Genomic DNA, 27,789 nt, shown 5'->3' on the forward strand with positions numbered 1-27,789 from the left:
TCATATCACAAAGAGATCAAGAGATAATATCCTTGCAACCCAAGGAGACTGGAGTAGGATACCACATTGGTTCCGAACCAGTATAAAATTCCTGGTGTCATTTACCTTACTGCTTTCATATTTTTATTACAAGCAATTACTGTTTGTTAAGATTAGTATTTGATTGAATCAAAGTACTAACAGTATTGTGCAGTCTATCTCTGCATCGGTCGACTAAGAGCATACCATAGTCGACTAGAATTTTTTAACATGCTACAATTCATCCCCCTCCCCTTGTACTTTCAATTGGTATCAGAGCGGGTCTCACATCTTTATTTTTTGCTTAACAACAAGTGATAAAAGATCCATGGAATGTCATCAAATTACTAAAACCATATCTCAAGAGGATACTCAACAAGAAGGCCACCGTAATTCAATAGTCAATACTATAGCCATTGGAAAGAAAGAATGAAGGTTTATGTTCAACCAATAGATTATCTAGCCTGGCTAGTTATTCAGAATAGACCTAGACCTATTCCGAACAACAGTGATGGAAGGAATCTTGAAAAAGGGACATCCATATTTGACTACACAAGAGAGCAGCTGGATATTATGCAAACAAACGCTAGAGCAATCAACATGCTCTATTGTGCGATTAGTGAAGAAGAATATAAGAATATCTCCACTTGTGAGACTGCTAAAGATATATGGGACAGATTGAAAAATATCCATGGAGACATCAACAAAGTTAAGGAAATCGAATCCAAGTCAGTTCTTGAAGAATTTGAAAACGGTGAAGATCGAGAAGACTTGGCAGTGATACCCAGGGCAAGAAAAAAAGAGAGTAGAAAGAAGCAGAATAAAAAATCTCAATCCATCCAGAATCATCACAAGAGCCACAAGAATGAGGTTCAACAAAAAGAGAATGTATGCTTCTACGAATGTGGTAAATCTGGACATATGAAATTAAAGTATCCTAACCTCAAAAAGAAGAATCGTGGAATCTCAACTTGGAGCGGCGAGGATAAATATGAGGAAGAAAATGATCCCGAAAGAATGGAGAACCTATGTTTCATGGCAATGGGAGAAATTGACAATGTATGTCCTACTCCTATTACGTATTGCGATAAATCTGATGAATTGTAGGAAAATATTGAATTGGTTCTCAACGACCTTGAGAAAGTACTTAAAGAATATAATAAGTTGAGGAAAGAGAAAAAGAATTGGGATATTCAACTTGAAGAATATAACAAGTTGATACATGAGAAGAAAGATTGGAAAATTCAACTTGAAGAATATAACAAGTTGAGAAATGAAAAGAAAAACTGGGATATTCAGCTTAAAGAATATCAATTGAAGAACAACTTACTTCAAGAAGAAAATTTTGAGCTTCGCAAACAAAAAAGCAACTTGCACAAATCCCCCAGCCACTACTTTGTTAGATCAAAGTCGTCTCCTTGGCTTAACCGCTTTCAGTCGACTAGAAAGGGGTCTACTGGTAAATATCCTACCTTAAACAAGTTGACTGGGGGAAGTTTCAAGTCAACTAATAAGGCAGCTGCAGGTAAACATTTTTCTTCTCATACTACATGTCATTACTATGATAATTTTGGACATAAAGTATTTGCATGCAATTATGCAAAATATTATGGCACATCAAAATATGTTTGGAGAATTAAACAGATATATGCATCTCTAATTACACCAGCTACTAACCCTCAAGGACCCAAAAAGATTTGGGTATCAAAAACAAATTAATTTATTTTGCAGGAATTCTGAGTCCAGCCATAAAAAGGAATAATGATATTTGCATAACGGCTGGTCCAGGAATATGCTTAAAGATGTTTCAAAGTTTACACATACTCTATAAAGGATGAAGGAACCATTACACGTGCTGGTGAAACTTGAGTGACTGGTATCATTAAAGTTTATCCAAGTTTCGTTTGATGAATTATAAAATGATGCGTATCTAGTTATTTTTTTGTGCAATATAATAAGTATATATTGCTTGAGTCAACTAGCTGCATTATTCTATAATTCTATTTGGTGTTATTTTTATCCTTGACTTAGAGATTTTAAATAGCATGAATGTATGTCTTGCATGAACCATGCCATTTGTATCGACATTAGGATAAACAAGCATACATACATTTTTTATGTCGTCATATGGTTAAAATGTTTTTTAAAAAAGGGAGATTTACTTTTGATATTCATTCTCTTGGAAAGAGTATCAATACTTCTTTCAAATTCAAGAAGGTTGTTTAACTTTAAGGTAAATAACTTATGCACATGTGGAGATACTTGACCATTCCTATGACTCAAAAGTTTAGAAGATACATGTGTATGTTTTTATTGATATTTTTGCCTAGGTTATATTCCTAAATAAGAAAATGATGCATTTGATCATAGATGTGAGTTATAGTATTTGTTCGACATTTTTTTTTCATACATAATTTCTCACATATTTGGTTTGGCGCCTGAATTGAATGCAGAATTGAAAGCATCATTTTTGTATAAATTGCTATCATTGGCTTATATGTGCCTTAATATTTTTTTTTTGGATCTTATCTGAGCTACGGGAAGGAAGAAAAATTAATTTTTAGTTATCTTGCTCCCTTTAGTTGTAACTGTCTTGGTAGGACTCTTGGTATATTGCTTATTCATTACTACTTTCAATTTTATGAAATTTAGAATTTTAATTGTAGAGAAATCTCAACATGCGCGATTTCTTCACACTAATACTTTTCTAAGAAAATTGTGAATAATGATGAAGAACTTTCAGTGGATGGCTAGCAATAAACAAGATAACAACACATCCATGCTAGTGGAACTAGACAGACATGAAGAAGCATTAAGCGATGAATGATGGATTCTACCTATGCAAGATCTGCTGAATAAAGTTGAAAAAAAAAATGTAAAAATCTATTATCAAGCAAATGAGCTGCAATCATGGATATCTAACAAGAAGGTTGATTAGATTGGTCATAGGAACATCTATGAATCCATCGGCTACTTTATATGAAGACAAAAACAGTAAGAATGTTGATAAAATAATGTATCGAGGTATGATTGGCTCACTACTCTATCTTTCAGCTAGTCGATCAGATATTATGTTTAGTGTTTGCAAATGTTCTAGATATCATTCATCTCCTAAAGAGTCTCATTTGACTGTTGTTAAACGTATTATCAGATATTTGATAGGGACAGTCGACTATGGCTTATGATATGAAAGTTTGGAAAATTTCAATCTCAAAGGCTTTTTAGATGCAAATTTTGCGGGATATAAACTTAATAGAAAAAGCACAAGTGGAACGTGCCAATTACTTGAAAAATCCCTTATATCCTGGCACAACAAGAAACAAAGTTGTGTGGCCTTATCCACCACAGAGGCTGAATATTTGGCAGCAGGCAACTGCTGCACACAAGTACTTTGGATCATGCATCAACTGTTAGATTATGATTTTTATGTCTTAATTCTGTTCCTACTATGTGTGACAATACTAGTGCAATTTATTTATCAAAAACTATGTGCATCATTCTAGGGCTAAGCATATTGAGATCAAGCATCATTTTATACCCGATCATGTTGCTAAAGAATATATTGTGCTAGAATTTGTGAATACTGAAAAATAATTAGCGGATATTATTACAAAACCTTTTCTTGAGGAAAGATTTTTTTTCCTTCAGAACAAGATTGGCATTTGTACAATTCCTTCATAACAATGTTTAATGTTTCCTATAATTACTTTTATTTATTTCCATATACATTGTAGCCCAAGGTTTCACAACAAGAAGGTTTGTTCCTTCATGGAGAGTTTTGTTAGAATGTTATTTTTAATGTACACATTACAAGTTTGTAAATTATCTCTGTATGGATGTTGAAATATTTTTTTAATGTGTTGAAAATAGTATAACCTTGCTCTCTCGTCTTTCTCTGGAGTTAAACATTTTTGGACCACATTTTTGTGACCAAGACTCGTTATCATTTAAAAGAATTTCATCATTATCATTTGACAATTATTTTTCTCTCCAACTATGCATTTAAGAGCATATTTATCTAATACTAACTAAAAGCATGACAAGCTTTAAGCCTCTGAAAGATGATCGGTTTGGAAATGAGCATGATGGAAAATTAACCTTTATCCTCACATTCCAAATAATGTGAAGCAAAGAGAAAATTAGTAAGTCCACCGATCGAATATAGAATCAAGGTATGACTGACTCTCTATTGCATTTTTATAACAGATATTTTGGTATACCTGATCCTATAGAATATCGGTATAGTGCCACAAAAGATTTTTGGTTGACTTCTAAATTATGTCTTATTGTATGCAAGAACTAATTGAGTTGATCTAGTAGGATATTCTTCGATATAAACCTTGCATGCAACAAAGTGGACAGAAAGACAAATATTGGATTGGAGATCTTTAATATTCTCATGCCATGAAAAAGATAAGTGTAAGGTTCAACTGGCTCATCTAGCCAAGAGTGAATATTTCTCCATGTGAAGCTATTGTAAGCGTGCAGATATTTTCTCACGTTAAGAAAAGAAAAATTGACCTGAATGTCAGATGAATCACTCGTTACTAATGAATTATTATGTGCTTAAAAATGGTTCTAAGACTAGATAAGCAAGATTATATGATTTCTTGTTGAGTGGTGAATCCTTTAGAATATGATTCTCTTATTCATGTGTGAAGGGTAGTTGATTAAAGGAAATAGTCAAATAGTCATTTCATGAAGATCTATTCTACACTAGTAAAAAGAAATTGACTGTCGTGTAATATGAACACATAACCATTTCTTGACTCCTATATGCATTAATACGTTGTAGTCTTTCTAAGGGTCTTAAGCTTTTGTTCAAAATTTTGAGAGTTTAACATTTGAGGTTATCAAAAGGTTCTTAATCTTTTTAATCATCTAGTGATTTTCAAGTAACTCTGTGCGATTACACCTTCTTATATGCTAAATGATGTTTTGGAAAAATCAAGTGTCCCGTGAGTTTCTTTTGCTACACTTCATTCAAATGATTATACTACGCTTTCGACTAAATGAATACTTACTTACATAATTTCTGCAAGATGTTTCCACCCTTTTGATGATGACAAAAGAGGGAGAAAGATATATTGGTATAAAACTTTACTTGCAAAGTTTATAGACAATGTGTATGAAGGCAGGGGGAGCATGACTATGGTATCCTTAGAATAAGGGGGAGCCTTTACCAGCCATGCAAGAATAAGCTCGATATAAACGGAACATTTCAGGGAAGTAACTAGTCTATCTAGCCTATTACTTTAGATGCACTTCAATTAAGTCTTTAATACAATCTTTTATACTTTGTACTCAATGGATTGCCAACTTGTCTCCCTATTTGATATTGTTGGTAACACTGTCTATGAAGAGCATGTGCGCATGTTTTATGCAAATTTTTTGTGAATGATAAATACAATTTAGAAACCATGATCTTAGGAACCCGCTTCATCCTTGATTCTTATCAGTTTATAAACAAAAAGTCTTTGCTACAAAGTTTATAGGATGCAATTTATTTGTGCAACCATCCTGGCCAGAAAATTTTGAAGTATCTTTTGATGAGGCCAAAAATTATTCTGTTTAAAACCCCCCTGATATAGGTCCTAAGAACTTGAAGTTTGAATATCATGTTCTAGCCCATATTATTGCCACCACTTTGTTACCCCGTACTGGTTCTCTAAGTACTTTGCCTCTCATAGATGTATCTGTTCTGTATTGTTTGGTAAATGGTAAAGCTATAAACTGGTTTGCCTGGGTACGTCAATACGTGCTTAATAGTATCAGGGACCTCTTCTACGAGCAACATGCCTTATAGTGTATTAGTTTCTCACATCCTGAATGTCATGAAAGTAGACCTATCTCTCTATGTTTCAAAGATTATCTCCAGCACCTATGTCAAGACTGCCTTTGCCATGATGGAGTATACCTTAATTGAGGAAAATTGGCTTAAATAGGACAAAGCATCAAAAGTCATCCCTACTCAGAGCCGTGTGGGACTTAAATCTAAAGCCAACAAATCCTCTTCTTTAGACAAGCTGATACTGATACAACACATCATTGCTGGTATCAAAGAATTACTAACCTCACCAAGGACATTGATGCCTCTTATGAAAGCTTCTGCACTAAAAGTGATCAACACCCTGAAATATTTCCTTGGAAGGAAATGAATGTGTAGGATGCTTAAGACAATACTTTTTGCTTTGTGTGACAGTTTAATACTATTTCTTTTGGTTGTGTCTGGGGTGAGCATTAGTCGGCTATAACTGCTTAGCTGTGCAAATTTTATGGTTGCTTAGTTAGTATTATTATTATTTTTTTGATTGATGTCAAAGGGGGAGAAGAAAGAAAAAGAGTTGCAGGTAAGCTACAGGTTCTCAAGTGCAGATTCAAATCAACAACCAGCTTAAAGACATAGAGAGCACACTTGAAAAGAAAAGGGAAGTATCCATAAATTAGTCAAACTCTTTTTAGATTATTGTCATCATCAAAAAGGGGGAGATTGTTAAGTTTAGAATTTTAATAATGATCAATATCCATAAAGAAATCTTGACTAATGTTATACATGTGTATGCAGATTATGTAAAATGGGAGATTTAAAGTGGTCTACTCTGATTGTAGGAATTAAGGCAAGGACAAGAAGCTCAAAAAGAAAGTCAATCAACACTGATCGATCTCTCAAGTATGCAAAAATAAGAATGAAGGACTAAAGCAATGGAAAACACAATATAGTGGGAGACAACTGGAAGTGCTGTCTAAAACATGAAGCACTCCTTAAATAAATCAATCTACCCCACCAAATGGAGACAAAATGAAGTGGTGCTTGTTGTCTCTTTCTTTGATACAACATAAAGCACTCATTGAATAAATTAATCTACTCCACCAAATGGAGACAAATTGAAGTGGTGCTCATTTCTTAAGTAAAGCGTGGAGCATCTCGGCAAATATGGAGCATCTCGGCATGGAACAAGAGCACTCCTTGGATTAATTAATCTAGCCCATCATTCTTGAAGGAATTAGAGACACCTTTCTGAAATCAAATATCAGTAACATACTGTCGGCATCAAAAGACCAATATACAACAATAATCGGCTATAAGAATACTGGAAAACTCAAGGATTGATTCACGCAGCCTTCTACATAATTGTCTATCCAACTACAAGTTTTTTGTTCTACTCTTAACAAGCATTGAAATTTACTTTTAGTAGATTTACTATGTACACAAAAGAGTGAAGAGAGACTGAAAAATATTGGAGAGGCAGTGTGTCCTTAGAGGTTGGGTCATTATTCGTTTCTTTGGTGAGCGAGTGAAATTCAAAGAGTCATTGTTGGTGAGCGTGTTAAAACCAACCTTGTAAACGTTGAAAATCACACAAGTTGTACACAACTCATATCACAAAGAGATCAAGAGATAACATCCTTGCAACCCAAGGAGATTGGAGTAGGATACCACATTGGTTCCGAACCAGTATAAAATTCCTGGTATCATTTACCTTACTACTTTCATATGTTATTACAAGCAATTACTGTTTGTTAAGATTAATATTTGATTGAATTAAAGTACTAACAGTATTGTGCAGTCTGTCTCTGCACCAGTCGACTAAGAGCATACCATAGTCGACTAGAATTTTTTAATAGGCTACAATTCACCCCCTTGTACTTTCGGAAAGAAGTAGATTAGGAACTCATAGTCATGGTCATCAAAGAGGAAAAACAAATAGGGGTAAAGTGAAATTGGGTGCAAAAAGCAAATGGGTGTTTGAAGTTGATGAAAAGAGTGGTGAAGAACATATATATAGGACGAGAAAATGATTGGGAGTTAAAGTTTTTAAGTGAAGAAAAGAGAGGTCTGACAACACCCTTAAGATAAATTTATCGATCAATTGTTGTCAAGTGTTGGACAAGGTGGGTTGCTCTGATGGTAAGCGCCCTCCACTTCCAACCAAGAGGTTGTGAGTTTGAGTCGCCCCAAGAGCAAGGTAGGAGTTCTTGGAGGGAAGGATGCCGAGGGTCTATTGAAAACAACCTCTCTATCCCAGGGTAGAGGTAAGGTCTGCGTACACACTACCCTCCCCATACCCCACTAGTGGGATTATACTGGGTGATGGTTGTTATTGTTGTTGTTGTTGTTGTCGTCGTCAAGTGTGTGTATACAAATAGAGAGCTAATTTTTTCTTTTCTTGTTAGTTGTTTTAGGTTTCATTAACCTCCCTCCCTATCCTTTTTCTTTTTTCCCTCTTCAAATGCATATTGGCTCAGAAATGGGAAGAGAAGGAAAATAAGGGGAGGGGCTTTTCTTGGTTGAATAAAGAATCTATATAAATAAAATAAAAGAAAAAATTGATCAGTGTTTGATTGCACTTTTGAAAACGGATTAACTATAGCTATAATATACAACCGTGGAACCATGATTTCAATCTTATGGTATGAATTTTAGAATGACGACTTTAAATGTTGATGAATGTATTTTAAATTAATAATTGTACATATTTAATAAATTTTAAACACGAAATACACTGTTTAAGCAAAAGCTACTGGGTTCAGTCGAATCGGTAGCTCGGCTTGTGCCTCCGCCATATACTTTCAAAAATCGAAGACAATGAACTAAGGCCAAATTTCTGTGAATGGATTCCTCTTTATGTTAAGATGCTTAAATTTTTAGTATAAATTTATTACTTTTGACACAGGAGGAGTAAAAAGAATAATGCACTCTGAAGTAAAAGGGGAAGAAATTCTGAACCTCACAAGGATGGAATAATATCTACAAAGATCACAAAACTGATTTATCAGACAAAAAATTGATTACCTTAAATTTGTGGATACCTAATTTTTGCACCCCTTTTATCTCCTAAAAAGAGAAGATAATTTTAGAACAATCTTAACTTCGTTGTAATTGATTTTCTCATACTTGTGTGCATTTTTGTTTGCATTTTATTTCATAAAAATATCAAAAAATATTTCTTTTATCTTTTATTTGAGCATTCTAGTTTGCATCTTTAAGTTGTATATACCAAGAAGATTTTCTTTTTAGTTTTGCATTTGTTAGAGTTATGAGAATTGGGCCAATTGAATTTTTATTGACAATGGGCCAAAAATCGGACCAAACCAGTGGCCCAATTGCTTCCAACCCGCCCAGCCATCAGGCCCCAACTAGACGTGCCAAAAATGGCGCTGTTTGGTTAAGTGGCTGAGATTCAATCTCAGCCACCCATTTTGGTCCAATCCTATGTCTAGAAATCAATCCTCCACTCCGGTATTTAAGCCCCCAAAACCCTGCAATTTTACCCCCATTTCCCCTTTTACTCTCCCTTTCTCCTCTCTCCTCACTCTTTGAGCCGCCGCCGCTCCGCCATCCCTCAGCCACTGCCACCACCGTGAGCCGCTGCCGGTGTTGGTACAAACCACCCTATATTTTTACCACTTCTTCCTCTCAACCTCCTCTCCATGAATCCAAGCCTCATATCCTCCAAATCTCCATAGATCTACCCAAATCCGAAGCCCTAGCCTTCTTCTATTTTTGAGTTTCATCAAGGTTGAACCATCTTTACCCTACGATACAAGCATAAACGGGTAGGTCTCTTTGAGGTCTACCCTTTACCCTTAGTTTCATCCTGAAAGTCCATCCACTACCGTCGGACTCCGGCGACCACCACTACCGTCCCACCACCTTCACTACCAGATGACCCGACTGTCCGAAGCCATCTTCTAGACCTAGGCACGTTTTTCTTCAAGATAAAAATGCTAGTTTCAATGGCCGCCTGCCAAGGAAATTACAGTGGCATTTTATCTCAAAGAAAAATGTGCTCGAGTCGGCTGCCTCGTTGCAGAACCGAGCTTATGGTATTCCCTATTCCCTTTTCCTTTTTTTTAAAAAAATTATTTTTTATCTTATCTTCTGTTCTTGCTTTGTATTTTAGTTTTAGCGTAGAATTGAAGTGGTGTCTCGTTTTCTTTTGGTTTGGTTCTTATTCGTTTATGATTTTTGCTTTTAGTTTAATCGTGTGTTAATTTGTTCAAACAACGTAATCTAGCTTTAATTGTATCATTTATTGTACTTTCCGCTCACCTCTGTTAGCTTGCAACTAGTAGCGTAGTTTGATTATATGCTTGATCGTGATAAATCAATTCGAACTAGTTGATGTAATTAGCACTTGTTTCTCTTAAGTTAGCTATTTAGTATAGTTCGTTGACTGATTTAGTTAAGTATTTTGCAAATCATGTTAGTCTTTTTGTGGCTCTTATATGTTCAAATTGGTAAAGTATAGTCTTTTAGTTGTTTGGCTATATGATTTTGAATTGAGCAGAAAGAATGAGGGAAGGGTGATAGAGGATTAATCAGTTAGGTACATAGTAGTTTCTTTCTACTATTTCAATCATGCTAAGAGTACAACTACTCCTTTTGTGTCTGAATTTAGTGTAAAAGATTGTCCTTTCTCCTATTTGGACAGTCCTTGGACAGTTTTTTGGTGAAAAGTAAGTCTTTTGGATAGATTTTTGCTCAACCAAAATCTGTCCAAAGGTGCTTGTTTTTCCTACTTAAAGGGGTCTCCTCTCACTCAATTAGACACTCTCCATCACACTGGAAGACATTCTACACTTAGACATCTCACACTCTAAGCAAAAACACAACTTAGAAGAGAGAAAAAGATCAGTTGAACATAAGAAAACTAAGCTGAAATTTGAGGGCTTTTGAGTGAGTATTCGGAGAACAACAACTGTCCAAAAGAAAGGTTCTTAAGTCAGTTCACTAGTTCTTTCCTTGCTTATTTTGCTGAAATTTCTGGGTTAAGTTTTGGATCATAAGCTGCTGGTCAGTTACTGTTTGTAGGCCTTTTACACAGTTCATTTTGCTGACCTTCAGTTCTTATTGCTGTATTTGCGATTTTCTACAATATAGGTAACTCTTAAAAACTTGTAATGCAGATTTTGTTTAGCAATAACTGAAGATTTGAATCTGTTTAGATTGCTGGGATGCACTTGATTTCATTTTATGAGTTTGTTTAAGTGCTTTAACGTTTTTATGTATGGCTCAAGTATGTGAATATGTAACTGATAGCTTGAAGTTTTTATTCTTCCTTAAATGTTAGTCGAAGCACTCTGTTAATCTCGTTTAGTCACGGAAAAGATCATATACTAGCCATTATTGCTTTGACATGATTTCTTTGTCTAATTCTCGAAAGAGGAGGTGTTTATAAGCATGTACTACTGTTAGGTGTTTCTGGGAGGCTCATGCCATCACTGTTCGGATACTAGAGCTAAACGAAAATTGACCAATGTTCAAGTTAAATTAGTTAGAGTAAGCACGATATAAAAAGAGGTGTTTGAAGGTTAATAGATTTTAGCATAGTTCATTAAGTTCGACTTTTGAGTGTTGGAGTGAACTAATTAGTCAAGTCTATAATCTTAGTAAGTGAATATGCATTTTCTCTTTTAGCAGATGAGTTGGGTGGTTTAGTTTGGGGAGTAACAATTTGTTAAGTAAAAGGAGATCTATCCATGTATTTTAATTTATTAGCCTAAAATTAATATTATTGTGTTTTGCTCGGTGCTAGTTTTTTTTTTAAAGTTTTCTTTAGTTTTGTAGTAAGTATTACTTATCCATTTAAAAGGTAGAGATATGGATCATTTGTTTTTTTTTTAAAGGAAACTATCAATTATGTCCATTTATAAGTAGCTAATTACAACAATTGGCCGATTCATTAAATATTACTAATATTACCAATATTAGCCAATTAGCTATTTGTAACAAAAGAAGGTTAAAGTTTTGCTTTCTTTTGAATGGATTGAGTACATCTTAAGAAAGTTTGAATCTCAATTTTGGGATGATTTGGCGGAGTTTTGAGGTAGTTTGAATTGAAAATGCGAAGTAGAAGATGAAACATGAATTTTTTTTTGTGTATTATATTGTTTATCATTTGTGTATCACATATATATCATATTTGCATCAAATGTTTATCACACGTATATCCATGTATACCTGTGTGTGTGATACATGTGTCGCAAAAGATTTTTTAAATTCGATTTTAACTACAAATTTTGATACCAAATAATCCAAATCACCTCTAATCTTCCTCAATATTTGTATAATGACTCGTCTATATGTTTTCAATGAATTTCAACCATACCCATTGAAAAATGTCATTTTTTGTTTAGTTTTTTTTGAATCTTGTATAAATATATTTTTGTATTTCATCCCCTTGTTTGCTACCTCATCCATGAATTCTTATTCATCTTGCATCTAATATTGCTGATCACGCTTAAAAATATGGAAGGAGATCTTTTGCGTACGATTTTTGGAGAGAAAGAACCTTATTAATTTGGGTTTGCTGTTTTTATGTGTTTGGCTAGTTTAGGTAAGTATATGATTAATGGCTAGATGTTGATAAGTTGAAATTTATTTGAGACATTTATGTAAGATTCCCTTTTTTAAAGAACAATTAACTAGACTAGCAGCCCACTTAGGATATAAACTTTTAATAGCCTCATTTTATTTTTATTACTCGATTTAAACAATTACCACCCCTACTTTTACTTTTTTTTTATCCGATCCCCACTTTCCCCCAAAAAAAACTAGCGCTCACCCCCACCCCCCTCCTTGCTCTGCATCGCCTCCCTCGTTCTTCAAAAAAGTGATGGCTTCTCTTTATTTTTTTTTCTTTCTCTTTCGCCTCTATTTCCCTTTCTCCCATTCACCCATTTCTTCTTTTCTTTTTTCTCGGCCTCAAACCCAATTGCTCTTTCTCTATCTACTGTCAACTGGTTTGCAACTGGATTTTTTTCTTTTTTCTCGATGGTGAGTGCTGAAAATATGCGTTACTACTATTTATGAATTATTACAGCGGATGCATTTTTTTTTTTATTGAAGTAGTGTCGTGTACAGGTGGAGGCTATGGGTCTTATTTTTTTTTTTTTGCATATTAAGCGTATAATTTGGTATAATAAGTGTATAAAATATATATTGATTATCCACGGCTTATGCAGTAATTATACATCAATTCTACACTGCATACTAAGTGTATAATGTGTATAAGCTAGTGTATAATGGATTCAGATTATGATAGATATTGAAGTTTGAGAGAGACTCTAAATCCAATTATTTCTCGTGGGTTTTCAAATTTCATGGTATTTTTGTACGTCATTCTACCCATTTCACCAATGGCAAAGTGATTTTTGTGCTAGAAACACTTGTTTTGTGCGAAAGCCTTATGGAGTGGTGGTGGTTTCTGAAGAATCCTTAAATAACAGAGAATTTTGGGTAGAGTGTTTTGATTGAATTTAAGGTTAAATCAGTAACTATGAGAGATAATAGCTTTGTGGCATTGGCAAGAGTTTTTATTTTGAAATTTGGTTGGTTAATTTTTTTTTTTTTAATTTGGATTTGCTAACGGCAGTTGGAAATATTTACGGCTATTTATAGTGAATCAAAATTTATGGCTAGACGGGTGTAACCAAAAGTATTTGGGCGGCTAATTGTGTTTTTCCCCCCTTTTTAAAGCTAAATCAGACGTGGGCCTCAAAGTATTTGGTTTGTGTTACTAGAATTCAAAAATTGAGAAGAGAGTTGGGCCAATTAAATCTCAGCAGTCTGTTGGCTAATAAAGCCCATATCATGTAAAACTGATTGAGTATTTCAATTGGCCCATTTTTAAGGGAACCATTAGCTGGCCCAAATGATTAACAATCAGGTTTCTTTCAATATCCAATAAAAGTGATCTTTTAATCTTTTTTTGATAACTTATTTATTTTAATTGAACGCTAGGCGCGCTTTAATTCTGGGACTCACTTGAGTCAGGGAGATGTTTTACATTCAATAATCGCATCTCATATCCTATAGCTTTAATTAATTTCTAACTTAATTAATCTCTTGCGAAATTGCGTATTCGCTTGCGTGACTTTTTAATAAATTCTAAAGTTAATTTCCTCAAATGTAATTCTTACAAAAGTAATAATGTGATAATAATCCATTGTCAGCCGTAATTCGCTTGTAAGCGATGATCGAAACAAAACGTGAAAAAAATAATAAATTTTGTTTCGATCATTGCTTGCGTATGGTTATGAGATTTGATTATTTAAAATGTTTTTTTATATTTCTAATAATCAAGAATTAAAACCGGCTAGGTAAAACATGAAAATCAATAAAATAAAGCTTTATCCAAATTAATTCATGTTAATTTTAATCAATGAAAGCGATCGTGCTAGAACCCTGAGATTTTTTTTCGGTCAACAGAATTTCTTACTCTAACTTTATTTTCGAGACCAATAATAAAAAGAGTCAAATCTTTCTTTGAATGAGGTGACTTGGAATACAAAAAAAAAACGAAAAATTAAATTTCATGTGACGACTCTGAACAATAAAACAATTCCTATTTTAAATTGTCATTTAAATGAAAAAAATTCTTTAACCCACAACAATCAATAACACATAATTTTTAGGGTAAAAAAGAGAGTGACAATACTCGGGGCGGAGATAGAAACTCATAAAAGGGATTAAAATATATTAGGAATTACATCTAGGATTTAAATGTGATCTTAAATAGTTTAAACCAACTTTACTCTGAAACTATAATTTTCTCTTATCTCGTTGGGATTCAATAGTTCAAAATCAATTTTTTTTTATTTTTTTATTATATGCATTATATATAATTTTCCGGCGGAAGAGATTCAATTGAACTCGTTGCCTCCCTTTAGCCTCGCCCTGACTTATACTAACAAGCAACCACTGGTTAATATGATTGATGGCGTGCCACATCATCATGTCCGCCATGTTATCTATGTTCACGTTGTGTACAGTCATGTTATGTTCTTCCATGTGGATTTCTCAAATAAATATCTAACACAAAAATTCTTTTCTATTATGACAACGTCTATCTGATGTTTTTATTACTGAATTTAATACCTCCCTTTTATTTAGCAAGGTGCTTAAAGAATAATATGATGCATTCACACCGCTTTCAGTGGCTCATTTTGTTGTGGTGTAAACTCAAATCGAACAAATTGAAGCAAAAAGAGAGAAGTATGAAATTTAATTAGGTATAGTTTTGGTATAATAATTTAAGAAATTGAAAGTACCAAATTCAAAGTTTTAAAAATTGCACCCAATTGACCAATTAAACACCCCTTAGAAAATGATGGCTTTGCATTTTAAACGTGTTAATTAATTTGCCATTCTCGGCTAATAATACTATGCACTACCAAGCTAGGAGCAGTATTTTAAAAGACATTTTTTGGGTGAGCCCGGAGGAGAACTTTGGGCGAGGCGTATCAAAAATGCACTGAAGCGTGCTGATGGGACGTAAGTACCATGGGCGTACGCCCCAATCTTCTCGGCGTTCGCCTAGGCGTAGACTTCAATGTTCTGGGTGTTCATTTGGAGCGTAAGAAATTTGAGCTAAAATTACGTAAGAAATCCTTTTTTAAAACTTAAATATCTAAACCTTAACTCATAGTAAATTCTCAAACTAAAACTCTCAAAAGTCAATAGTTTTTGAATTTTTTACCCTAATTTCACAGTCTTTTATCTTTGTCATTTACTTAGTAACAAATACACTTTAGACCTTTGTTTGTAAAATGCAAAGCACAAAATAGGTTTTGTCCTCTAATTCTTACTTTGCTTCCATGTTTGCATTTTCCTTCTTTATGCATAATTTCTGATAGAAACTAAGAGTCCACCAAACAGTATAGAGAGCTAGGTTCTCTATTTGTTCTAACAGTAAATAGACAAAAAGTAAAGGACACACGATATTTACGTGAAAAACTCCTTGATCAAGGGATTAAAAACTACGACCTACCCTAGTAGGATTTCAGCTCCACTAAACTGAGCAAACTTCATATTACAACCCATTGCAATCTAAGAATTAAATTTTTAATCCTTCACCTCTTACAATAACTCTATTGCAAGCTCTTTGTAACAACTCTATTACAAAGCAACACACTTTGACTAACTTTAGTCAACACAGCCAAAACAATAATGGTTGAATATTGTCCTCCAAAAGTACTTCTCGAAAGCCGTGTAGGAATACAAGTAAAGAATAAAAGACAAAGAAACAACAAACTTAAGGACTTAAGACATCTTCAGTGTTGGGATCTGGTCCTTGTGTTTGTAGCAACTTTGTTCTTGAATGCACCTGGAGAACAGTGACGGCTAGCACTTGAGAAAATGTGTTTTTCAGATTTGCAAGTGTTAGGTCAAACCTTGTATCATGTTCTATATATATAAGAGAGAATGTGAAAATAGATAGAGACATTACATATTTTGTTTGGGCCTCTAGAAGCAGTGGCTGTGTCACTGCACTACTGTCAGTCTGTATAGTGAGACAATTTTTACAACTGTAGGGTTGACTGTATGACGGCTGGGGAACTGATCACATCTGGTCCCTTATCTGGTTCATTGAGAACATTTGGCTAGACATCAAAATATATCACAATAAGCCCAAAGGAACTAAACACATCTAGTTCTTATCTGGTTCCTCAATAAAGTTAGGCAAATCATTGTCATGACCAAAATCTCACATGTCATGATTGCGCCTATCGTAATACTGGCAAGCCGACAACCACAATAAATCATGCAATTCTTAAAATTTGAAAGCATAACCAAATGAGTTTAAGAGTACAATCTCATAAATACTGATACGAAAATACTATGATCTAATACATATCCTCCCAAAATCTGGGTGTCACTGAGTACATGAGCATCTATACAATAACACGATCTGACTACTAAAACACTGTCTAGGAAGGTAGAACAGTATAAACAAAACAAAAAAATAAAGGAGGAGAGTCAAGGTCTACGGACGCCAAGACAGCTACCTCAAAATTCTCTGAACTAATACCCTCCAGAAATCAGCAACCCCCCTGCCAGTAAATAGACAGAAAGTAAAGGACACACGATATTTACGTGGAAAGCTTCTTGATCAAGGGATTAAAAACTACGACCTACCCTAGTAGGATTTCAACTCCACTAAACTGAGCAAACTTCATATTACAATCCATTGCAATCTAAGAATTAAACTTTTAATCCTTCACCTCTTACAATAACTCTATTGCAAGCTCTTTGTAATAACTCTATTATAAAGCAATACACTTTGACTAGCTCTAGTCAACACAGCCAAAACAACAATGGTTGAATCTTGTCCTACAAAAGTACTTCTCGAAAGCCATGTAGGAATACAAGTAAAGAATAAAAGACAAAGAAACAACAATCTTAAGGACTTAAGACATCTTCAGTGTCGGGATCTGGTCCTTGTATTTGTAGCAGCTTTGTTCTTGAATGGACCTGGAGAATGGTGGCGGCTAGCACTTGAGAGAATATGTTTTTCAGATTTACAAGTGTTAGGACAAACCTTGCATCATGTTCTATATATATGAGAGAGAATGTGAATAGATACAGATAATACATCTTTTGCCTTGGCCTCTAGAAGGAGTGGTTGTGTCGCTGCACTGTCGCCAGTCGGTACAACAAGACAACTTTTACAACTGTAGGGTCAACTGTCCGATGGCTGGGAACTGATCACATCTGGTCCCTTATCTGGTTCCTTGAGAACAAATGGCCAGACATCAGAACATATCACAACAAGCCCAAAGAAATTGAACGTATATGATTCCTATCTGTTTCCTCAATAAAGTTTGGCAAATTATCAAAACCTAAAATATCATAACTTATTAATTTCTCCTGTTTTGATGATGACAAACTCAAAATTGATATCCCCCCGAGAACGAGATTTTCGCATGTTCCCCTATGGATGAGGCCTAAAATCAACATGTTAATTGTTCCTCCTACGAAGCATAACATACTGTATCCCTGTCACAATTCAGCATAATCAACATGATCTTCCCCTTTTTGGCATCATCGAAAAAAATAATAGAATTAGCACAAGTAAAAAAAAGTTCAGCAATATTAACAACCAAAATGCCAAAGTCATTAAACAATAAGATCAAAAGAGAACATGAGTTGGATGTGATTGAAAAGGGGTTACGATAGGGATCACCGGGCAGGAGAAAAAGGATTAAGGAGCAAAAGCCTTGAAGAGCTTGTCCATTCTTTCATTCACAATCGCTGATCAATAATCATCCGCTCTTTCTGGTCCTCGACCTGTTTCCTCAACCTTTCATTCTCAGCCTTCAACCAAGAATTCTCCTTCTCATGTTGACCACTGGAACTAGGTTCCATGCTTTTTTGAGTGAGCTTGGACCTCAAGATAGCATTTTCAGCTTGTAGTCGCTTAATCTCTGCAGTTGCTGTTTCTTGAGCGTCAATCAGATTGAAGATGGTTGAAATGTTACCTACTCATCTTCTCTTTAGCACGCATTCACATTCTTCCAGGCTTCTTATAGTAAAGATTTGCTTCCTGGTCACCACATTTGCTTTTTCCAACATGATATCAAAGTGCTCAAAGACTCTTGTGAGGAAGAACCCATACGAAAGACCATGTTTGCTATCCCTAATGTTTTTCACTTTCATCATATGCTCAATCATGAGTTTGGGAAGACTGATGGATGTGTATGAAGATAGTTCCTCAATGAGAACTAGGTCCGTGATGGAAGCAATACACCTTCTCTCAGAGTGAGGCAAGAACACTTTGTTCACCATTTTGAACATAAGCTGATACTCTGGCTTAAGTTCTTTCTTATACACCCTTAGCCCTGACAAAGTGTCCTCCATTTTCACAATCAGCTTCGTGAAAGTAGATGATGCAGTTCCCTCGACTGTTCCCAGCCCATCTATTGGCACTCCAAGGATTTTCCCAAGCGTTTCTTCATCGAGGATGAACTCTTTCCCATTGACATTCAAACACAATGTATCCTCATCCACAATAAATAGACCAGCATAGAAAATCCTCACCTCATCCTAATAAACTTTTGGACTTGGGGGAGTAAAAAAATGACTCCAATTTTGAAACTCCACAATGTCCACAAGTTCCTTCATACCCATCTGCTCAGCAATCTCAGGGTCAAAGACTCAACCCAGCAACACTTTTTGAGTTTTGAGAGTTGCCATTTTCTCTAACTCTGACAACTCTACCTTTGGCTTTTTGGAGGAACCAGGTTCTTCACTTGAATTGACTTTTCTTTTTTCTAAGGGGCCTTTCTCCCCTTTTTCTTTCTCCAACTCCTCATCATTCTCACATGGACTCATTTTCTCGGACACCTTTCCCTTTCCCTTACCAGTAGTACTCTTCTTTGAATTCTTTCTTACAAGAGGCGATTTTTCCTTCCCAGCCTCCTTATCATCAATGTTCACCACATCAGCTGGTGGCACTTCATCCTCATCATCAATGTCCACCACATTAGCTATGGAACCTCCTCTCATCTACCAACCTACTCTTCACTAGCCTTCTTCTTTTCTTCTTCTCTTTACTTGCTTTTAACGCACTATCAAGTGAAACCTTTCTCTGTTGCTTTGTAGTGGGGAGTTTGTAGGCAACATGCTTCTTTCTCTGGGCATCAACCTTTGCCACTATAAAGCTCAATACAAAATTATCATCATCATCATCACTTTTATGAGAAGGACTGAGGAGACTAGGTTCCTTCTCAAGATACACAACTTCCACAGGTGCAGGAATGAGGGATATTAACTAGGAATTTTCAATGTTATCCAGGTTAGTCCTCAAGGAACCTGGTGTCTCATCCCAAGTGGGAGCAGTTCTGAGTACAGACGACTCTGACTCTCCCTGGGTGGTGGGATGAGGTCCCTCAGTTGGTTCCAATATTTCATGCTTATCCACGAGTTCCCCCTGACTCACTAGTTCCCCCTGACCCTACAGTTCCCCCTGATTCCCTTCACAACTACCACTTGCCCTCAAGGCTTGAACGAAACCAACCACAATTTCAGTTTCACTTTCAAGGATATTCGATCTACCCTGTTCCTTTTCACTTAAACTACCCTCAAACTCTATAGACAGGTCTTCTACCCCTTTGCTAGTAGGAAGAGAATGAAGATTACCTGATTTAGTAGGGTTATCTTGAACATCTCCCTCAACAACCTTATTTCTATATCCCTCAGATTTTTGCATGTCCATAACAACACTAGAAACCACTTGTTCCTCTATACTCACTTCCTCATTTGTGACAGTTTGACTAGTCAACTCGACACTATCATATTATTCTCCAATTTCCTCTGTATTTTGACGAAATCTAGACATGGACACTATTTTCTTTGAGTCAGGCTTGTTAGTCGGAACAAAAGGAAAGGGTGATGACACAAATATTTTAGGGTTGTGACTTTTCCGACTTCGTAGGGGACCAGAAACAGAGGGTTTAAAGGAAGTGACAGTAGGGTTGGTCTTTGTAGAATTTAGGGTTTTGGGGGTGAATCGTTGGGTTTAGACTTTGATGGAGATGGGGTTGTAGAAGGTGACTTGGTTGTGTTTTCTTCCGATATTTTTGGAGATTTTGGATTCTTGTTGAGATATGATCAGGTTCGTCTTAGAAAGATATAAGGAGAAGATAGTTCGGAAAGAGAGATAGAGAGAGAGAGTTTCTGAGTTTGAGTGAAGAGAGAGATATCGGATTTGGTTTATAAAGGATGAAAGGGACCGGTTACAATTGGATGTGAGAAAGAACGGGGCAACGATAAGTTCAGAAAAAGATATAATATTTGGGACATCAAAAATTAGGAGAGAGAAGGGAATAATTTAATGACATGGCACTCTAGCAGTTTAAAAGTATATAAGTATTGAAGAAACTACTAACCTGAGTCATAGGAATCAGGTTCCTTAACGGTTGTTTGAAAATGTGAGAAAAAACTTCCAGATGTTCAGCGTCATTCTAACTTGTTTTGTCCTGAGACTACCATGTGTGTATACCTGTAACAATATATATTTTAGTTAGATGTCGCCAAAAATACTTTTTAGCATTGATACATTTCCTTCTTAACATAGCTAGTCATTGAGGGAACTGGTCCTTAGTTGAGCTTGATCAACCAAAACTTCAGACGATTTATTTCAAAGTGTTCCTTACTCAGCACCTTGGTGTAGATATCTGCTACATGACCCTCTGTCTTATAGAACTTCTTACAAATTAGACCTTTTTCAACATTATCCCTCAGGAAATGATGCCTCACGTCAAAGTGCTTTGTCTTTTTGTGTTGCACTAGATTCTTTGTCATGTTAAGAGCACTTGTATTGTCACACAATAGGGGCAAACAATTAGTAAATACACCAAAATCCTTAAGTTGTTGCTTGATCCATGGCAGTTGAGCACAACAAGAAGCATCAGCCACATACTCAGCTTCGGCAGTAGAAAGAGCCACGAAGTTTTGTTTCTTTGCACCCCATGAGATCAAGCGTGATCTTAGAAAATATGCCATTCAAGATGTACTCTTTCTATCCACTAGGTATCCAGCATAATAAGCATCAGCATATCCAATCATGTAAAAATTGTCTCAAAATTGGCAGCCTTCAAATGAGATTCTTTTGGGCTTGATTGGAACTTAGCATACAACCCAGCACTAAAGACAATATTAGGTCTACTATTAGTCAAGTACAGAAGATATCTAATGATACCCCTATACATAGTTTCATTGATAGAAGAACCTGGTTCGTCCATGTCTAATCGGGCAGCAGTATCAATAGGTGTATCAATGGTCTTAGAATTCTCCATCTCAAATCTTTTCAGCTGCTCCTTGATGTACTTCTGTTTACTGATCATAGTGCCTTTTGAGGTTTTCTTCACTTGTAACCTAAGGAAGAAATTTAGCTCGCCCATCATACTCATCTCGAATTCACTTCCCATGAGATTTGCAACTCCTCACAAAGGGAATCATTAGTTGCGCCAAAAATGATATCATCAACGTAAACTTACATAATCAAAAGGTTTCCCCCTCTTTTCTTTAGATATATAGTATTGTCAATTTTTCCTCTAGTAAAGCCATTCTCAAGAAAAATTTTTGACAATCTCTCGTACCATGCCCGAGGGCTTGCTTCAAACCATATAGAGCCATGTCAAGCTTGAAAACATGCTCAGGATACTCATGACTTATAAATCCAGGGGGTTGCTTTACAAATACTTCCTCCTTCAAATATCCATTTAGAAAGGCACTTTAACATCCATTTGGAACAATTTAAATTCCATATGGGATGCAAAAGCAATAAGAATCCTAATTACTTCCATTTGAGCAACATGAGCAAAACTATCATCATAGTCGATCCCTTATTCTTGGTTGTATCCTTGAACCACCAGCCGTGCTTTATTTCCTGTTGTGTTTCCAAATTCATCAAGCTTGTTCTTGAACACCCATCCGATTCCAATCAGTTCTGTTTGAAGGTCTAGGGACCAGGTGCCACACTTTGTTTCTTTCAAACTGATGAATTTCTTCTTGCATAGCAGCTATCCAGCCAACATCTTTTAATGCTTCCTTGATATTCTTATGCTCGATTTGATATAGGAAGGCTAAGAAGGCAAACATGTTTCTTGTCTTAGATCTAATTTGAATACCAGAGTCTAAGAGAGTGATCACATTTTGAAGGGGATGTGAGCTCTTGTGCTTCCAGTTGGATACTTGAACTTCAGGATTCGAAGGACCAGGTTCCTCCACATTCGAACCATCATTGACATCAACAGAAGTATGACTTCCACTTATTTGTCTAGTATCATGAGTACGTGATACAACATCAACAACCCTATGTTCAGCTTCAGTTGAGGTAATAGAGGGACCAGGTTCATCTGTGCCTTTTGGAGATTCTGCTGCATCGTTTTCATCACTCTACTTGACTTGACTCATCAGATCAGTCTTTCCATTTGCAATATCTATAGCTTCACCGGGAACCTTTGAAAATTCTCCATCTTCAGCTTTCTTATTATGTGACCCTTTCCTACTGGATTCATGGGATTCATCAAAAATCACATGCACACTTTCTTCTACACACTGGGTTCCTTTGTTGTAGACTTTGTATGCCTTGCTTTGAGAGGAGTAACCAAGAAAAATTTCCTCATCACTTTTTGCATCAAATTTTCCCAAAGCCTCATTACCATTGTTGAGAATAAAACATTTGCATCCAAATACACTCAAGTAAGTCAGCTTAGGTTTTCTCTCATTGAGCAGTTCAAAGGGAGTCTTCTCAAGCAAGGACCTGATTATGCACCTGCTAATCAAGTAGCAGGCAGGTTTCAATGCTTCAACCCAAAAACCTTTAGGCACACCACTGTCGATCAACATTTTTCTAGCATATCTTCAAAAGTCCTATTTTCCCTCTCCAAACAATACCATTTTGCGGAGGTGTTCTAGGAGCAAAAATGTTATGACTTATACTATTTTCAACATAAAATTCATCGAACTTGATATTGTCAAATTCAGTGCCATGATCGAATCTAATACTCACAATGTGATTTTCCAGTTTCATATGAATCTGCTTCACAAATGCAACAAACGTTGGAAATATTTCATCCTTGGTTCTTATAAAAAAACGTCCAAGTAAATCTGGAATAGTCATCCACAATCACAAAGTTTGACTTCTTTCCTCCTCTACTAGGAATCCTCATAGGTCCACAAAGATCTATATGAAAAAGATCAAGTGTCCTTAAGGTGCTCACTTCTTTCCTTGGTTTAAAAGAAGACCTGACCTGCTTTCTTTTTACACATGCATCACACACCTTGTGATTCTTGAACTTCATCTTTGGCAGCCCACAAACTAGATCCTTTATAGCCAATTTGTTCAGCAAGGTAAAACTTGCATGTCCCATTCACCTGTGCCATAACTCAGCATCATCATCAATGGCACTTAGGCATGTTAAATCACCAACATTCAGTAAATCAAAGTTTGCAATATATATGTTCTTGAACCTTTTGGCTATCAACACCACTTCACCATATTTGAGGTCGGTGATGGTGCAAGATTTGGAAAAGAACTTCACTTCATTTACCTTGTCACGGATTTGAGACTCGCTCAACATGCTATATTTCAAGTAATTCACATAGTGCACATTCTCAATTGTATGGGAGAGCATTTTTCCAATTTTTCCAACACGAAGAATATAGCCTTATTACTATTTCCAATAGACACATTCTCACCTTGGAAGGCCTTGAGTGAGAGGAAATCATTCATTCTTCCAGTTCATATGTTTCGAACAGCCACTATCCATGTACCATTTTGACTGCCTCCTCTCACTCTAGCCTACACACAAAATCACTGATTAGACTTAGGAACCTAAGCTAGCTTGGGTCGCTTATAATGATAGAATAGGTGAATCAAGCTTCTTTTAGCCCATGCATGCAACACATATTTTCTTTTCAAAGAACCAAGTTTCTCAACAGTAGACTTCTTTTCAACAAAGTTTTTATTTTTCTGTAGAGACTGAATTTTAACTTTACATGAATCCCTGTAATGTCCAGTCTGACCACAATGAGTGCACATCCAATTATCAGCCACATTGACATGCTTGCTATGAGGATTATTGGGGTTTTTGGCCTTTTGGAACCCAATTCCTTGCCTGCCTCCTTCATTACTCTTGTACATAGACGTAATTACATCAGAGGACCAGGCCTAGTGGAATGACTTATCAAGATCATTTTTAACCCTTTTTAGATCCTCCTTAAGTTTTCTATTCTTTTCTAGCTCAGCAACAAGACTCCTTTTAATTTTCTTAAGCTCACTCTCAAGCTCAAGTTGAGCCTGACTAGCCACTTCTTTTCCCTTAGGGGTGTCCATTGATTTTTTCATTTGGTTTTCCAACAAGGTATTTTTTGTAGTTGTTTCTTCCACTTGTTTCTTCAAATCTACAGTGGAAACTATCATATCATCCCTCTCTCATTGATGATTGGCTAGAAAATTGTGTTTTAGTCGTGTTTTACACTATAATTAATGCACTTTACGTGTGTTTGACCTTAAATAATAGTGAACTGCACTTATTACTTGTTTTATACCTTGTAGGAAGTGATTCTGAGTTAGAAAGTTTATTTGGAGCTGAATCAAACAAATTAGAGCTTTGAAGTCTGAGTAAAAGCCCGAGGAATTAAACAGGGATCGCGTTCGGGGGTCGATGACCATGTTTGGATAGCAAAAATTGAGAAAAAAGGAACACTCTGAGAAAAAAACACTATCGTCCTGTGTGGGGTGCCGCGAGGTGCGGCGCGGTAGTGCACTTGGGATAAGTTTGTCAGAAATGTGTCTCTGTAAATCCTCACAGGCGCGCCGCATGGTGCGATGTGAGGCGTGGGGTGCCTGTGCATTTTCCCTAGAGTGCTGTCCTAGTTCAACTTGGAAAGAGTAGTTTTGTCCGAACCCACTTCTACACGGTATAAATACACCAAAAACACATTTTTGATGGGACTTTTGATCTACAAAAGATTTATGAAGCAATTAAGGCAAGAAGACCCAAGAATTCATCAAGATTTCAACCAACAATTAGTGCAATACGGGAGTTTGTACCGAATTATTAGAATTGGTGTTTTCTATGTCTTTAAACCTTCTTGAGATGGATTTTTCCTTTGCTATGGAGTAATTTCCCTTAGGGTGTTGCCAAATATGGTATATTGATAACTTAATTAGGGATTCGATTATTGACAATTAGTTTGAATTATTTGATGGAGCTTTAAATCATAATGTGAAGTTATTTATTATTTTTCTTAATCGAAAGAGGAGCTTTATATTGAATTTCTTTACATCTTACGCTCTAGTTTAATTTCGTGATTCAACTAGGTAATCGAAAGAGCCTCCTGAATTATTAATCGAGCTAGAAAATAGGGAAATATTTATGAGAAGTTACCCTTTAGACTAAATCATCATTTTATTCGTTGCAATTGGTCACTGTGCTTCAATTGAATTAATTACTAAATTTAACATTTAATCAAAACAGGAAGCTTAACTTCAAGTGTAATCTAACTATCTGGTGAATTTGTGAGAATCAACAGTATTATAGAGTAAACTATTTCAAGAATTGGATCCCGGGTCAATTATCTTGCGCCTATGTAGTCAATTACCCTTATTTCTCTCATTGATATTTCTTTGGTGCTCATTGTTGTCCTTCGTGATCAATTGATAATTGCTAAATTTTAGTAGTTAATCATACGTGATAATCATTCAATCAAGTATTAATTTTCCTGGATAGTAATTAACTAAAGATTATTCAAACACTATTTAAATCCAATTCCTATGGAGACGATAATTTAACTATACTATCTTTGACTAGTGAGCAATAATTTTGTGAGGTGATTTATGCTCGTCAAATTTTTGGCGCCGTTGCCGGGGAATCGGCAATCAATCGTGTTTAAAATATTTTTAGTATTAATTTAGGAACTAATTTTACTTTACTATATTCACGTTTTCTCACTTGTGTGCAGGATACAATTTTAACCTCTTTGGTGTATGACTCGATCTTCTTCAAAGGAAGTGATACCTTACGAACCAGAGTTGGTGAAACACCTGCGACAATTGATAAAAGAAAGAGGATTCACCAAAACTTTCTTGGGACAATCTTCATCCCAAGAACACATGGCAAAGAGTGGTGATGATAGGGTAGACTTAGTTGCAAGAGAGGCAACACAACAGAGAGAAAAAGCTGCACGGTTACTAGCTGAAGCAGCCCTTAGAGCTGTTGATGAGGCTGTTGAAGAAGATGGGGGTTGAAGATTCAATCTAAATCGATCCTGGTTGAAGACCAGTTCAGAAATGTAGCCCCCAAGCTTGGGAGATCACTAGGTGATTATGCCAGACCAGCCTACAATTAGGGACTGATAAGTGTCATACCTCCACCCATAGTAGGAAATAATTTTGTGTTGAAGCAAGGCTTGCTTCAAACCATCCATAACAATTATGTCTTTAGAGGGAAGGTGTATGAAGATCCAAACACTCACTTGATGGACTTTGAGAAAATCATGAACAAATTTCAGTACAATGGAGTGTCCAAAGATGCAGTCTACTTAAGGGCATTCCCCTTTTAACTGAAGGATCACGCAAAGCACTGGCTTCGAAGCTTACCAACTGGATCGATCAGGACATGGAAAGATATGATTTAAAGTTTCTTGACAAGTACTTCTCAGCTGCAAAAATAGGGAAATTCAGAAGGAAAATCCACAACTTCTGCCAGAAGGACGCTGAAACAGTCTTCGAAGCTTGGTAAAGATTCAAGGAGACAGTGAGAAGGTGTCAGCGTAATAGAATCGAATTGTGGATGCAACTCTAGGACTTTAGGGATGGACTGACACCCTACTCACGATGAACTCTAAGTACTGCATGTGAAGGTCCATTAATGTAGAAAACTCCGAAGGAGGTGGTCTCAATCCTAGATGAATTTTCTGAGGATGCTAACTAGTGGCCTGTTAAGAGTAATAACAGAAGAAAATCTATTGGGGGTTCACCAGGTGGTCTCTAACACATCAGTGCAAGCCCAACTAGACAATATGGCCAAATAGATAAGAAAGCTGACCTTAGCCAAGGTACAGAGTGAGCCACAAGCAGCATGTGACTTTTGTGTAATGTGACACCCTGCACATAAGTGTCAAGCTTCAGCTGAGGAAGTTAACGTTGTGGGGAACTATAATAGAGGAAACCACCATGGTGGGAACAACTACAATGCTTGGGACAAAGACATCTAGGTTTTTATTGGAGTTCTGTAATTGGGCCTATTCACCTGCTAGTTAATCACCAAAACCACTTCTAACAACACATCCACTTCTGAACTAGCCGATACAGCAGTACTAGCAATACCAGCCATAACACTCAAATCAATCTAGTATAGAAGATATCATGAAGTCGTTCATCAACAAATCAGATGAGAAATTTGAGACTCAAGGGGCAGTCATTCAAAATTTAGAAAGATAGATGGGACAGATTAAAAACTTGTTGTCTAAGA

General features: G+C 36.0%; 1 protein-coding gene and 1 long non-coding RNA gene across 2 annotated transcripts; one reads left to right on the forward strand and one right to left on the reverse strand.

Moving 5' to 3' along the window:
- Positions 1 to 9,292: 9,292 nt before the first annotated feature.
- LOC107768203 (uncharacterized) lies at positions 9,293 to 13,740 on the forward strand. Its single transcript, XR_001644113.2, has 2 exons — positions 9,293 to 9,846; positions 10,930 to 13,740. It is a non-coding gene; the product is annotated as an uncharacterized LOC107768203 (long non-coding RNA).
- Positions 13,741 to 22,216: 8,476 nt separating this feature from the next.
- Positions 22,217 to 23,158, reverse strand: LOC142177089 (uncharacterized). The gene is made up of 2 exons (XM_075245551.1): positions 22,710 to 23,158; positions 22,217 to 22,622 (listed from the first exon to the last, which is right to left on the reverse strand). The coding sequence occupies exons 1-2, from the start codon at positions 23,156 to 23,158 to the stop codon at positions 22,217 to 22,219; spliced, it is 855 nt and encodes a 284-aa protein (XP_075101652.1).
- Between the last annotated feature and the right edge of the window lie 4,631 nt (positions 23,159 to 27,789).

Source organism: Nicotiana tabacum, chromosome 23 (genome assembly GCF_000715075.1).
Source record: "Nicotiana tabacum cultivar K326 chromosome 23, ASM71507v2, whole genome shotgun sequence".
Classification (NCBI taxonomy): domain Eukaryota; kingdom Viridiplantae; phylum Streptophyta; class Magnoliopsida; order Solanales; family Solanaceae; genus Nicotiana; species Nicotiana tabacum.